This window comes from Neomonachus schauinslandi, chromosome 4 (genome assembly GCF_002201575.2).
Source record: "Neomonachus schauinslandi chromosome 4, ASM220157v2, whole genome shotgun sequence".
NCBI lineage: Eukaryota > Metazoa > Chordata > Mammalia > Carnivora > Phocidae > Neomonachus > Neomonachus schauinslandi.
In genome coordinates this window covers 118,976,570-118,991,136 of record NC_058406.1, presented here as the reverse complement: position 1 = coordinate 118,991,136, position 14,567 = coordinate 118,976,570, and the positions used below count along the sequence as shown (strand labels likewise).

At 40.7% G+C, this 14,567-nt stretch overlaps 1 protein-coding gene across 1 annotated transcript in view; it reads left to right on the top strand.

Moving 5' to 3' along the window:
- ASPH (aspartate beta-hydroxylase) overlaps positions 1–14,567 on the top strand; it is a 220,427-nt gene that overhangs the window by 63,132 nt on the left and 142,728 nt on the right. The window contains exons 7-12 of the mRNA XM_044914635.1: positions 3,037–3,069; positions 4,048–4,104; positions 4,592–4,642; positions 5,093–5,125; positions 9,849–9,887; positions 10,280–10,315. Of these exons, the coding sequence (XP_044770570.1) occupies positions 3,037–3,069; positions 4,048–4,104; positions 4,592–4,642; positions 5,093–5,125; positions 9,849–9,887; positions 10,280–10,315 (249 nt within the window). The remainder of the gene's footprint in view (positions 1–3,036; positions 3,070–4,047; positions 4,105–4,591; positions 4,643–5,092; positions 5,126–9,848; positions 9,888–10,279; positions 10,316–14,567) is intronic.

Below are 14,567 nucleotides of genomic sequence, written 5' to 3'. Positions count from 1 at the left end.
AAATCAGGAGGTGGGCTTGCTCTGGGCTACAGACCGTAGTTTGCTGACATCTCTTCTGTGTCAGTATCTTCCATTAAATGCTGGTTATTTAAATATCCACTGAGTAGCTTACCTTGGATCATTTGCAGAAGGCAAGTTAGAGCTACAGTTATTCACTGTTGACATATAGAAGGAAGTAATTTCTGTAATGCTGAAAACTTTTTCTCATGTATTTTGAGTTCTGCTGTGTTTTAATGTGATACTACCACAGTTATTTATTTGAAGCCTTGTTAAATGAGCACACATGCTTTGTTCTTATGGTATCTATTCTCCGTTCTTTTTTAAGGTGGCCCTTTAAGACTTTAATGAGTTCTTGAAAGATTTTTTTTTAACTTTTTAATTAATTTATTTTTAAAGTAAGCTCTATGCCCAATGTGGGGCTTTAACTCACGACCCTGAGATCAAGAGTCACATGCTTTACCCACTGAGCCAGCCAGGCGCCCTGAAAGATTTTAATCCACAAGTTGTATTCTGATTGATTAATGATGCTTTATTTAGAGTGTAGAAGTATATAAATGATATAATTGTATGTATATAATTGTATACATAAAATGAATACTACTGAAACATTGTTTGAGATGGATGTTTCATTTCTCAAGAGTAAAACTAAAAAAAAAGGTTGACAGCACCCACACAAAACCATATAGCCCATTATGTTCCACCACATAATAATCATCAGAGTCTGTGGTTGAGCTGCTTCAGGACCCATGCAAAAGCATAGCCCCACAAGCCACAAAGGATCTGGGTAAGAGGTATCTGGCAGTGTTTAAGGATTAGCTAAGCCTCAGTCAAGTTCAGGCAAGTAGAAAGACTGTGAGAAACAAGTAGTAAGTGAAATCCACAGCACTAATGAAGGTAGGAATGGTCCAGAGCCATAAGGTCTTGGATTCAGAGAGGGAATTTCTTGTGAATATGGTCCATAAAAGATGTACTTGATATCCCTACAAATAGTTTTCAGTCTTGGATGCAATCAAGATCGCATAGAGAGCTTTTAAAAGAATGCTGTGACCTACCCTAGACAAAGTGAATCAGAATGTCTGGGGTGTGGAGCCTCTAAAACGGATCATGGTCAAAGCTCCCCAGGTCATATCCAAGTGCAGCGGAGGTTGAGCAGCACTGTGGCCAGCCTGGTGATTTTTTCACGTGTCTCCCGTCATGTCCCAGGCTGCTGGGTGTGACCAGGCTAAGGCGTGTGCCTCCATGCTCATAGCCAGGGGGAATCCGGTGGAGATAGCACTTGTAGAGGCTAAAAATTGAGTGGCAAGCTAGCCTGGTTACAATACAGTTGGTAAATGGTTGCTAAGACTTTTTTTTTCAGCATATAAAAGTAATGAAAAAGTAAAGTATATCTCCTTTTCACAATATTTAATGTATTGGGAAGCTAGAAGCAAGAAGTTCTTGATTTATGAGTGAATATATTTCCAAAAACTTACATTCATGCTTATTGTTGAAAGCAGGAAATATGCTTTTCCATAGAAATAATGTTATGAGTGATGGTTTGATTCCCATACCAACCTACAAAATTGTACATAATGCATAATTTTCTATGAAAAATGTACACTCAAAATGATTTTGAGCTTGTATATGAGTTTAGCTGCATTGTGCATTAAAAGTAGGCATTTATAGACCAGCTTTAAAACTTCAGACCTTTGGGGCGCCTGGGTGGTGCAGTTGTTAAGTGTCTGACTTGTGGATTTGGCTCAGGTCGTGATCTCAGGGTCGTGAGATTGAGCCCCATGTCAGCTCCATGCTCAACATGGAGTCTACTTGAGGCTGTCTCTCCCTCTCCCTCTGCCCCGCCTCACTCGCTCTCTCTCCCTCTCTTTCTCAAATAAATAAATTTTTTTTAAAAAAAAAGAACTTTAGGCCTTTAGTTATCAGTTTTTTTAAAGAGTTTATTTATTTGACAGAGAGAGACATGGCGAGAGAGGGAACCCAAGCAGGGGGAGTGTGAGAGGGAGAAGCAGGCTTCCCGCGGAGCAGGGAGCCTGATGCGGGTCTCGATCCTAAGACCCTGGGATCATGACCTGAGCTGAAGGCAGACGCTTAATTACTGAGCCACCCAGGCGCCCCAGGCCTTTAATTATCATGTACGTTACAGTTTCTCTGGGGGAAAAAATGCTTCTAATTTCTAAGTAAGGGATGCTGATAAAATGATTTCCACACTTCCCCTGGTATCTCTTGCTCCCTCCTGTCTTCGGCCAACGTGGCTCAGGAAGATTGACAGTTACTCAGAATTTTGGTATCTTAGATGCTGCTTAAATAACACATTGCAGTTAAGACAGTTAAGACACTCAAATTATCTGAAACAAGGAATTTGATATTTTTGAGGTTAGGAGTTATAGATTAGGGGTAGGAAGAAGTACTCCTAAAAAGTTTATAAATCGAGAAAAGCGTACTTTCTGACCTAATCTTTAATTGGGACATAGATTCAGTGTGAACCTAAAAGTTGTTTATTGAAAGTCTTCAGAAATGAAAAATATTTACACTTCATATAGTTGTTACGTGAACAAGGGTCAGTGGAGTAGTGAGGATCCTGTGGTGGCAGCATTTTGCTATTGGGGGTCTGCGGGTTCAATTATGAACTCATTTACCTTTCAGCTCCCCATCTTAGAAAGTCTCCTCTGTCTTTCCTTGTGTTCCCATCTGTAGACACTGTGCTTTTGCTCTAGAAAACAAGACACAACAGTGGAATGTGAAGTAGACTAAGATAGCCCCTTTCCTGGGTCCAGCCTTGTCACTGTGTTACTCTGTTCAAATCATCCTCTCATTAGTCCAGGCTGTGGTGGTGTTGAGTGGGTCGAAGAGAATGTGTAGTTCTAGTAAAAGATAAAGTGTTCAGCAAACAGTTAATGGATATTTTCATGTTTTATTTTAATAATTATTTGCTTTCAAAATAAAAGCAATGGCAAGCATAGATTGAGGGTATGCATCTATAGTATATATACATACAATTTTATGAAAGTACTACTGTTGACTTGATGTTACTCTTTTCAGAAACTGAAGATAGTTACCATGTAGAAGAGACAGGTGAAATTTAAACTTAATAATATTTTTTTTAATTAGAATGAGTCTTTTCCTATAAAAAGAACATCATGAGAAAGAGAAAATATTATCTATGATTATCTATTAATATATTTTATAATATGTCATAAAATACATAATATGTAGTTAATTGTTATATATAACATATATGGTGTCATAATTTCATGTATATGTTTCTTTGTGAATGTAGTTTTTGTGCGTTTGAGGTCTGCTTCCTGAAGATAAACACCCAGTAGTGGGATCGCTAGGCCAAGAGATACAGTAGAAGTACATGTTTTGTAGCCTTAAATTACAAAGTCAATGAAAGATCAAGATTGTGTATTGTCACTGGTCATGCATCCCCAGAAGATATGGGCACACTGGAGATGGACATGTCATCTTTCAGTAAGCCTGTGTTGGCCAGTTTTTCTTCCGGTGCTGGAATAGATCCCTCTCTCTGTGTTTGAGGACCACATGATACTCTTGGCTAGCATTTAGGACCTACATAATTTCAACAATATGTATTTGTAAATACTAGAACTGTATTGCGGTCTGGGAGTACTCAGGTACTGAGTCCAAGTGTGAGGGGCTGGGAAGTGTGTGTGCCCTTCCTCAGGCACACTCTTGCGGTTGGTGCTTGCTGAGTGGATGGGAGGAGGGCTCACCTGCCCCGCCATCTCTGTGGTCTCTGTCTCTCTTGGTCTCATTAGTCTTTTGCTGAATATAGTTGAATTTGCATAATCTAAAGTTTGTGGTTCGATTATAAACCCATTGGTGATGGGGACTATCTCATTCATCTTTGTATTTGGCATTTCACAAAGGTAGTACCTGGGTGTTCCATGAGTGAATATAAATGTGAGTGTCATTATGATTTGATTTTACATTTCTGGCATTACTGGATATTGGGCTTTTCCTATTTTGAATACCAAGTGTAATCCTTCTTGAGATATATTTGTAATTTCCTAATCATTTCTTAACTTATAGCTTCACAGGCTTATAATCAGGATACGGAAGAAATGATGTATGAGCAGGACAATCCAGGTTTGTGATATGTTTTTCCGTTTAAGGCACTGGCCAAGGCCAGTCTATCCCGGGGTAAATGATTCACTCTGATTCAACACAGAGTCCTCTTTATAATACTCGCAATCATTTTTGGTTGCCCAGACATTTATAGAAACTCCTGAATATAGTTTAATATTACATGGAGGAATGAGGGAAAAAGGAGATGTATTTTTCAAACCACAACTGGGACTTTGCTCTTTGTAGATAGGATGCTGGGAAGGCAATTCGGAAATTGGCGAGGCAGTATGGTATAGTGGAGTCTGACTAGTTCTGCTCCTTCCTGTCCTTGTGACTTAGAGAGCAAATTATGGAACTTTATTCAGCTTAAATTTTATTGAATGATAATGATAATATCTCTCTTACACAGTTGTGAAGATTGGAATTAATTTGTAAATACTTTAGAATGGCATCTAGTAATGTGTTTGGTTTTTTCATGTTTGACAGAGGTGAATATTTTTCTCTATAGATGCCACGGAACCTGTAGTAGGTGATGATGAAAGAAGGAACCACGAAGCAGGTACTGGGTGAATATTTTCATTAGATTGTAAACCTTATTCAAGGCTTTACAGTTGTAATGCTATGTTAACATGATTTTTTTTCAAAGGAGTCAAAGAAGTAATCTTAACACCTAATAAAAGTCTTTTTGCCTTGTAACAAGATTAGATTATGAATGGAATATCAGGCTTTCATATTTTAGCTTATTTACACTGGCATCACGACGAAATAGGATATTAATCCTTAATGCTACTTTTGCATATCTTACTTTATGCCAGTTTGAGGAATTTTTATGAAAATAATTTACTCATCCTTTTGTCTAGTTGTTGTTGGGCAGAGGCACTTACCACTGACTGTAGACACTGATATTTAAAGGAATAGAATTCTGTATTTGAGATTAAGTTGTGGTTTTTAGCTAAGCACTTACATAGAATGACCCATTTAATACTGAGTTTTATTCTCTTTCTTGCAGATGACCTTACATACCAAGACTATGATGAACCAGGTTTGAAAATGCTTCTTAACCTTAAGCCATCTACTTGTTTTAAAATCTACGCATAGTTTGTAGAGTATAGAGGATAGTGTTTTAAGCTTCAAATACCGTAACTTAAAAGTTCCAAATGAATGGGAGTTTTCAAAGAATTCACTTGGGAAGGTGTTTACCTCCTCCAGTGGTGCTGCCATTGACTAAATAATTTTTCTTAAATTCTTTGCAAGTTGCCTTCGGAAGCCGTTAAAAATTATTCACAAGAATTTATGTCATTATTTTATAGTCTTAGCTCTCTTTTGACTAGCATATGTCTGGTGCGTAGAAAACCAGTCAGAGTTGAACTACTCTAGTTTCTTTACTACAAAGTAATCCCACTCTTTTTTTTTTTTTTTTTAAAGATTTTATTTATTTATTTGAGAGAGAGAATGAGAGAGAGAGAGCATGAGAGGGGGGAGGGTCAGAGGGAGAAGCAGACTCCCTGCCAAGCAGGGACCCCAATGCGGGACTCGATCCAGGGACTCCAGGATCATGACCTGAGCCGAAGGCAGTCGCTTAACCAACTGAGCCACCCAGGCGCCCAAAGTAATCCCACTCTTAAAGGTGATGGATCTACTAGCATGGAGAAAGGTACAAAAGAATTTCACTGCAGGCTTAAAAGTAGCATAAAGAAAAGAGTTCGGGCATGTTTTTGGCATGAGTGGCACTAGATTCAGATTTAGGCAGTTATAGCTTTGTTTGTTGCCCGAGCACTCCCCAAGCTGTTTTATTAAACTTCACGAAGTAGATTTTATTTCTGCGACTTCCGGAAGAAGGAAATAAGGTTCAGACAATGTAAGTGATTTGCGTAAGTTGATATGACTAAGAAATGATAAAGCCAAGGTATGTCATCTTTATTCCGCCACATTCACGGATGACTGTAAAAGGAGAGAAGTCAGTTGAGCATAACTTCATGTGTGAATCAAGAAGGACGAAGAAATGTATAGTGCTTGAGTCAAATATGGAGGACTTTCTATGTGCTGGATGGTTTGGGGGCTTGACATTCAAATAGGAGCAATATGGAATCCTACTGTCAAGAAATGTATGGTTTCATGACAGTTGGTGGTTCTCAGTTGAAGAAAATTAGGAGTGGCTGTGTATAAACCTGATATGTTAATTTATTAAGCATATGTATTTAAGATTTAAGGTCCTACTAAGATGACCAGTCACGGTGGCTATTTCTAATGGGATATGAATGATGCCATTGGAAGCATCCTGGATTCTGTCTTTAAGAACTAGTATTTTTATAAGAAATAACTTGGCCACTATGATTGCATCTAGATTTTCTTTTCAGTTTCAAATTTAAGGGAGAAAATAGGAATTTGGAAATTAAAAGTTATATGTAGAGATGAGACTTGAGATAATTTTCTAATTTCTGCCACTCATTATAGTGTTTGTCTAAATATGCTAGGAAGAACATGTTTGGAAGGCAGTTTGCAGGCTAGATCCAGAGAACTTTAAAATCAAACTTGAAAGAAGTGTAAAATTAGATACTGTGTTAAAAAAAGATATTGTAAAAATAAATGTGTTTTCATAGGCAGAATATCAGAATAAATATAATTTAACATGTTTAAAAAAAGAGTAATAAATAGGACCTAAGGGGTCATCAAAATTTGAGACACTTTGGATCACAAGATTTTGAGATACTTTAGATTACCTTGCCATAGAACCTAAACTTTTTTAAACAAAAGGGATTTAATAGAATTATTAATAGGATTTATTCACTGTGTTCTAAAAAGATACCTTTGTAACATTCAGGAACCAGGCTAGGGAAACCAAGTGAACATATGTAAGTGAAGCTGTAAGTAGGGTGAAAATAAAACTATTTTTCAGGGATGCCGGAGTGGCTCAGTCTGCCTTTGGCTCAGGTCATGATCCCAGGGTCCTGGGATCGAGCCCCACATCGGGCTCCCTGCTCAGCGGGAAGCCTGCTTCTCCCTCTCCCACTCCCCTTGCTTGTGTTCCCTTTCTTGCAGTCTCTCTCTCTGTCAAATAAATAAATAAAATCTCTAAAAAAATCATTTTTCAGTAGAAGAACAGAATATATTCTGTATTAAACTCCCTACATCTAGAACCTGGAAAACATGTGGCTTATTAAAGCTATGGAGGTAACCAGCTTTCATATTAAAAATCTAGAAAGCATCAAGCCTACATTGGATATACCTAGGAAATGACAGTACCGTCTCACCTTCTGATTGATACATTCATGTACTGCATATATATTAACTATTTTATGTCTAAAACAGGACTGGGGCAGTTCCAGTGAGGAACACATACATAGTCCATATTCCTATGGGCCTTATATTTTAGCGGCAGGTGGGGGGGGGAGAAATTACACAAAGAGCTTCAATTTAGTGTTTTTCCTCGCAATTGTGCTAAGTGCTGGTGAGAACAGGGACGGTGTGTAACAAGAGCATATAGTGAAGAGACCTACGTAGTTTGTGGACCAGGGAAGGCTTCCCTGAAGTTGGAGGTGCCAAGGCAAGGGGAAAATGTGGCCAGAATGTCGTAAGAAGCCTCTGAGGTGGGAAGATATGTCTGGAGTGCTGGCAGTCTAATCTGGCCTGAGATTGCACTATGTCTGGGCTCCAGAGGATGCCTAGAGCTAGTCAGGGATGTTCACCTACTCTCAGGGCGTTGTGCAAGGCGCTACAAAATCAGATATGCATTTTGTAAAGATTGATCAGTCTGATGTGTAGCAAATAGACTGGAGAGAGACAAGAGTGGATATGGGGAGACCAGTTAGTTTAGTGTCATTATCCCAATCTGATCTTGCCCTGAGTCCCATCTCTGCCAAAAGAGGAGTCAGAGGAGATGAGTTTCAGGAAAGGGATGTTCAACAGTGTCCCATGCTGCTGAGGACCCACGTGAGGTGAGCATTGAACACATGCCTTGGATCTAGTACGACAGCGGCCTCCCGGTGACCTTGGCAGGAGCCATTTTCAGTGGACACAGATGAAGGTGGACAGAGATAAAGTAGTTTCAGCCAGAGTGGTGGCAGTGAAGGGTAGCGGACAAGCTGAGAAATGTAAGGAGATAAAATTGACAGGGCGCGTGATGTGTGGGTGTAGCTGGGGGAGAGAGCAAGGTGTCAGGAACCCTGTCCACCGTTCTGGCTTGTGCCCTTGATGGATGGCGGTGCTTTTTCCCTAAGACAGGCAGGACTGGAAAACAGGAACGGGCCAAGAGACTGTGAGTCCAGTCTGTGTGTGTTGACAGTGTGTGTCGAGACATCCAGGGGGATATGTAATAAGCCAATTGGTAGTGCTTGGATCTCAGCAGAGACCTCTCATTAGTGGCTGTGAGTTTGGGAGTCATGAGTCTGTACAAGATAATTGAAGCCAGAGGCCGAGATCACTTATGGAGGGAGGACAGTGTAGGGGGATGGGAGTCTCTGGCTGGCCTTTGATGAAAGCCAACATTTCATGCCTGGTAGGACTAGGACAGGTGATGAAGATTGAGAAGGAGAAATGAAGGAATTGAAGGTGAACACGGTTACACCGAAGTGTTTGAGAAGGAAGGAGCTGCTGAGAGATCTAACTCGGTGAGGTGGATCGTCCACTAGATGGAATGAGGTGGTCTCGGAGGAGGCTTGGCAGGGATGAGTCAGGGCCACAAGACAGATGGCAGTAGTTGGGGAAGGAAGTGAGGGGTGAGATAGCGAATGTGAACGACTCTTTGAAGAAATGAAATTGGGAAATGGAGGGGGGAGGTGGGGCAAGGGGAAGCAGGCTCAAGAAAGGGCTTTTTTTTCTTTAAGTTGCTAGAGACGTGAGCGTGTTTAAATAAAAAACAGTTCAAAGTGACAGAGTGAGCAACCAAGCGCTGCTCCTCTGTCTTACCAGTACCACCAGAAGGACAGGAGATGATGGGTTAAAAATGGTCCCTTGCTCTACCTAGCACTGAGAATAGCATCTGAAATATAGTAGGTGCTCAATAAATTTTCTTTAGTAAATGATTGTAAAGAATACATTGATAACTGTGCTAGGAAAATAAGAAAGCTCACTCTAAGTGAACCAGAAAATTTGAGGCATTTTGGAGAATTGATAAAGCTGGGATTGGGTTGACCCAAGAAAGCTGTGACCCAGCTGTGCCCGAGAGAAGAGGCCAGAGCCTCCTTTGTAGCAGAGCACAGAGCCACTGAGCCCCATGCAAGTAAACGAGGAGAAATGATGGGCCCTGGGCCGTGGGTAGGGCAGTGAGTTCACAGTCTGCCAGCAGAACCCTCGCTCTGAGGGGCTGGCACCAGCAGTGTTTGCCCCCAGGTGCAAGAGGATCTGAGAGTTGTTCCCTAAACAAATAGAGAATCTGCCTGGTAAAGCTCAGAATTCTCCCTTGCAGACATGAAAAAATAGAAAAGGGAAATTCAGTGCCACCAGGAAGTGAACAGATTTTGGATCCTGATAACAAGTGATTAGGGAAGAACCTTAATTTCCCCCATTTTACATGAAGAAAGTATTTGCAATTGCCCATCTCCTGTGACTAAAAGGTGGCTGAGTTGGACTTTGAATCTGTGCGTGTTTGACTCCACACCAGACTCTTCCCCACCCTACTCTGTAGCCTGCTACTTCCCAGCGACTAAGCCCAGGGGTTTAAGGATGAAGTAGACATTGTCTCTACTCATGAAACCATACAGCGAATGTTGTGTCACAGTGAGAGTTAATGTAGTCCTAAAGGATTATTTCTTCTGTGTATTTTCTAGTATATGAGCCATTGGAAAATGAAGGGCTAGAAAGTTCAGGTAAGCTTTTTCTCTAAACGGGTGTTTCCTGCAATCAGCCCCACCCCCCTTGTATTTATTAAAACTCAGATAACTTGTGGGACAAAGATAGATGTAGTAGGAAATACAAAACATTTTCAAGTCTCCAAGGAAGTAATTGCATATTGTCAATATGTTTATTCCCTACTTATGATGCAAGTTTTATGTCATCAGGGATGATGTCAGCCTATTTGATGTATTCTTTGAATATAATCTAGGAATTAAAGTTGATATGCTAATATAAATACTTATGAGTCTTCATAAGAAGCCCACAGTCTAAAAAGAGCCAAATTTAGTTACCTTAGTAGAGATAAGTTAATTTAGGAATCTAGTGTGAGTTAATATAAAATGTGTGTGTTTTTTTTTTTTTTTAGATAATGCTGTAGAAGATTCAAACATAATTTTAGAAGGTAAGTTAATTTTATAGAGATAGTTTTACTTTTTGTATTAAAATTATGTTCCTGTATTCAACAGATGTGTATTGAACACTTTGCTGTCCATAGAGTGCTCAGGGCTAGGAGGGAGAGAATGAAGACAATGGATAGGATTTCTGGTTTCCTTGGGGTTGGCATTCTCGTGATCAAACATCATAAAGTAACTACAGATTATGAAAAGTGCAGTAACAGAGATAAAACGAGGATAGTTCAATAGCAAATAACTGGTTACAGCGAGGCTCTTCTAACTAGGGAGTGGTTTTGTCAGACAGGGTTAGCCTTGGACAGGGATGGGTTGAAATTGGGTTCTTCATGTTGTTGTTCAGCTGCACAGACTATTTTTGAAAGTGAAGGGATTTTTCCTAAAAAATTGTTGCATATATTACATGGTGGTGCTTTGACAGCATGTGGAGTTGCAGAGATCCTAACAGTCTGCAGAGTTCTTTCATATACGTTATTTCAGTTGTTCCTCACAGTGGACACTGAAGAGGAGATAGGACAATATCATTGTGCTTTTTTTGTGTGTGTGTGGCTAAGCTGGTATTCAACCCAGACTTGGGGCCTGCAGTGGACTTTGGGGTCCATGGGCTTTAACAGCCGGAAGCTGCCATAGGAAACATGTAATAGGGCATTTGCTCTTAAAATTACTCTTAGAATTCATTTATGAGGGGGCGGAGCAAGATGGCGGAGGAGTAGGAGACCTGGATTTCGTCTCCTCTCAGGAATTCAGCTGGATAGGGATCAAACCATTCTGAACACCTACAAACTCAACAGGAGATCGAAGAAAAGAAGACCAACAACTCTCTCAACAGAAAAGCGACCACTTTCTGGAAGGTGGAACGTGCGGAGAAGTGAATCCGAGGCGATATTCGGGAGGATAGACGGCAGGGGAGGGGCCTCCAGCGGCCGCTTCTGGCAAGTGATAGAGCCGCGGAGCACAAAATCGGAACTTTTAAAAGTCTGCTCGGCTGAGGGACGTCACTCTGGTGGCTAAGCGGAGGGTGGAACCCTCCAGGACAGTGTGGTCTCAGGACCCTCGGGGTCACAGAAAGACCGGGGGTGCCTGAGTGTGGCAGAGCTCCCAGGTAATGGAGCAGGGAACTGGCTGCAGAGGCAGAGCCCAGGCGCGGGCTCTCAGCTCGGGGTTGCCATAAACCGTGATCCGCGGCACAGTCGGGCCACTGCTCCTCCAGCAGGGACCCAACAAGCAGCAGATCCGGGGAGACTCACCTTCCTCCCCCGGGAGGAGCCGCGCGGGAGTGCACCGCAGGGATCTGCTGGGTTTGGAGACTCCACCCGGGGTCGGGTGCCAGAGATAGAAACGCGCGGTCACAGGCTGGGTGAGCACGGAGTGCGGCCGGAGACCGGGGAGACGGGAGTGACTGACTGCTTTTCTCTGGGGCGCACTGAGGAGCGAGGCCCCGAATTCTCAGCTCCTCTGGGGCGGAGATTGGGAGGCCGCCATTTTCACTCTCGGCCTCCAAAGCTGTACGGAAAGTTCGCAGGGAACAAAAGCTCCCAAGAGCAAACCCGAGCAGATTACTTAGCCCGGACCGGGCAAGGGCGGGGCAATTCCGCCTCTGGCAAAGACATTTGGGAACCACGGCAACAGGCCCCTCCCCCAGAAGATCAGTGAGAACAGCCAGCCAAGACCAAGTTTACTGATCAATGAGAACGGCAGAACTCCAGCGCTAGGGGAATACTGCACATAGCATTCATGGCTTTTTTACAATGATTCTTTAGTCGTTCAAAGTTAATTTTTTTTTCTTTGTCTTTTTTTCTTTCTTTTTTTTTTTTTAACTTTTCTTTTTCCCTTTTTCAACCAACATCTTATCAATCCCTTTTAAAAAACATTTTTATTTTTCATTTTTAGAGTCATATTCTATCCCTTCATAGTAGTTACCCGTATTTTTGGCATATATATATAAGTTGTTCTCTCTTTAAAATTTTGAGATGGTTTCTTCTAACAGATCAAAATATACCCTAAATCTCTAGTATATGGTTTTTTTCTACTCCCCTGCCTGATCACATTCTCTCCCTTTTTTTTCTTTTTTCTTTTTTTAAATCCTCTTCTTTCTTTTTTCAAACAACTTCTTATCAATTCCTTTTATAAAATTTTTTATAATTTCCATCTTTACAATCATATTGCATCCCTTTATCATATCGACCCTTATTTTTGTACATATATGTTTTTCTTTCTTTAAAATTTTGGGAGGCACATTCTTCTAACAGACCAAAATACACCCCAAATCTAGTGTGTGACACTGATCTATATACCAGCCTGATCATATTTGATCACATTCTGGTTTTTGTTGTTGTTGTTGTTTTGTTTTGTTTGTTTCTGTTTGTTTTAATCTTTATCTTTATCTTTTTCTTTTTTTTCTTTTTCTTTTTTTCCCTCTTTCCCTTTCTTTTCCCACTGCTTCAGGTTTTTTCTGATTTGTTTAGAGTATATTTTCTGGGGACGTTGTTACTCTGCTAGCATTTTGTTCTCTCAATCTGTTCTCCTCTGCACAAAATGACAAGACGGAAAAAATCACCTCAACAAAAAGAACAAGAGGTAGTACCGACGGCCAGGGACCTACTCAATACGGACATTAGTACGATGTCAGATCTAGAGTTCAGAATCATCACTTTAAAGATACTAGCTGGGCTTGAAAAAAATATGGAAGTTATTAGAGAAACCCTTTCTGGAGAAGTAAAAGAACTAAAATCTAACCAAGTAGAAATCAAAAAGGTTATTAATGAGGTGCAATCAAATATGGGGGCGCTAACTGCTAGGATAAATGAGGCAGAAGAGAGAATCAGTGATATAGAAAACCAAATGATGGAAAATAAAGAAGCTGAGAAAAAGAGAGATAAACAACTACTGGATCACGAGGGCAGAATTCGAGAGATAAGCGATACCATAAGACGAAACAACATTAGAATAATTGGGATCCCAGAAGAAGAAGAAAGAGGGGGGCAGAAGGTATAATGGAGCAAATTATAGCAGAGAACTTCCCTAATTTGGGAAAGGAAACAGGCATGAAAATCCAGGAAGCACAGAGAACCCCTCTCAAAATCAATAAAAATAGGTCAACACCCCGACATCTAATAGTAAAACTTACGAGTCTCATAGACAAAGAGAAAATCCTGAAAGGAGCTCGGGAGAAGAGATATGTAACCTACAAGGGTAGAAACATTAGATTGGCAACAGACCTATCCACAGAGACCTGGCAGGCCAGAAAGGACTGGCAGGATATATTCAGAGCACTAAATGAGAAAAATATGCAGCCAAGAATACTCTATCCAGCTAGGCTGTCATTGAAAATTGAAGGAGAGAGAAAAAGCTTCCAGGACAAACAAAAACTAAAGGAATTTGCAAACACCAAACCAGCCCTACAGGAAATCTTGAAAGGGGTCCTCTAAGCAAAGAGAGACCCTAAAAGCAACATAGACCAGAAAGGAACACAGACAATATATGGTAACAGTCACCTTACAGGCAACACAATGGCACTAAATTCCTATCTTTCAATAGTTACCCTGAATGTAAATGGGCACAATGCCCCAATCAAAAGATACAGGATATCAGACTGGATTAAAAAACAAGACCCATCGATATGCTGTCTGCAAGAGACCCATTTTAGAACCAAAGACACCCCCAGATTGAAAGTGAGGGGGTGGAAAACCATTTACCGTGCTAATGGACACCAAAAGAAAGCTGTAGTGGCAATCCTTATATCAGACAAATTAGATTTTAAACCAAAGACTGTAATAAGAGATGAGGAAGGACATTATATCCTACTTAAAGGGTCTATCCAACAAGAAGATCTAACAATTGTAAACATCTATGCCCCTAACATGGGAGCAGCCAATTATATAAGGCAATTAATAACAAAAGCAAAGAAACACATCGACAACAATACAATAATAGTGGGGGACTTTAACACCCCCCTCACTGAAATGGACAGATCGTCTAAGCAAAAGATCAACAAGGAAATAAAGACTTTAAATGACACACTGGACCAAATGGACTTCACAGACATATTCAGAACATTCCATCCCAAAGCAATGGAATACACATTCTTCTCTAGTGCCCATGGAACATTCTCCAGAATAGATCACATCCTAGGTCATAAATCAGGTCTCAACCGGTACCAAAAGATTGGGATCATTCCCTGCATATCTTTGGACCACAATGCTTTGAAACTAGAACTCAATCACAAGAGGAAAGTCGGAAAGAACT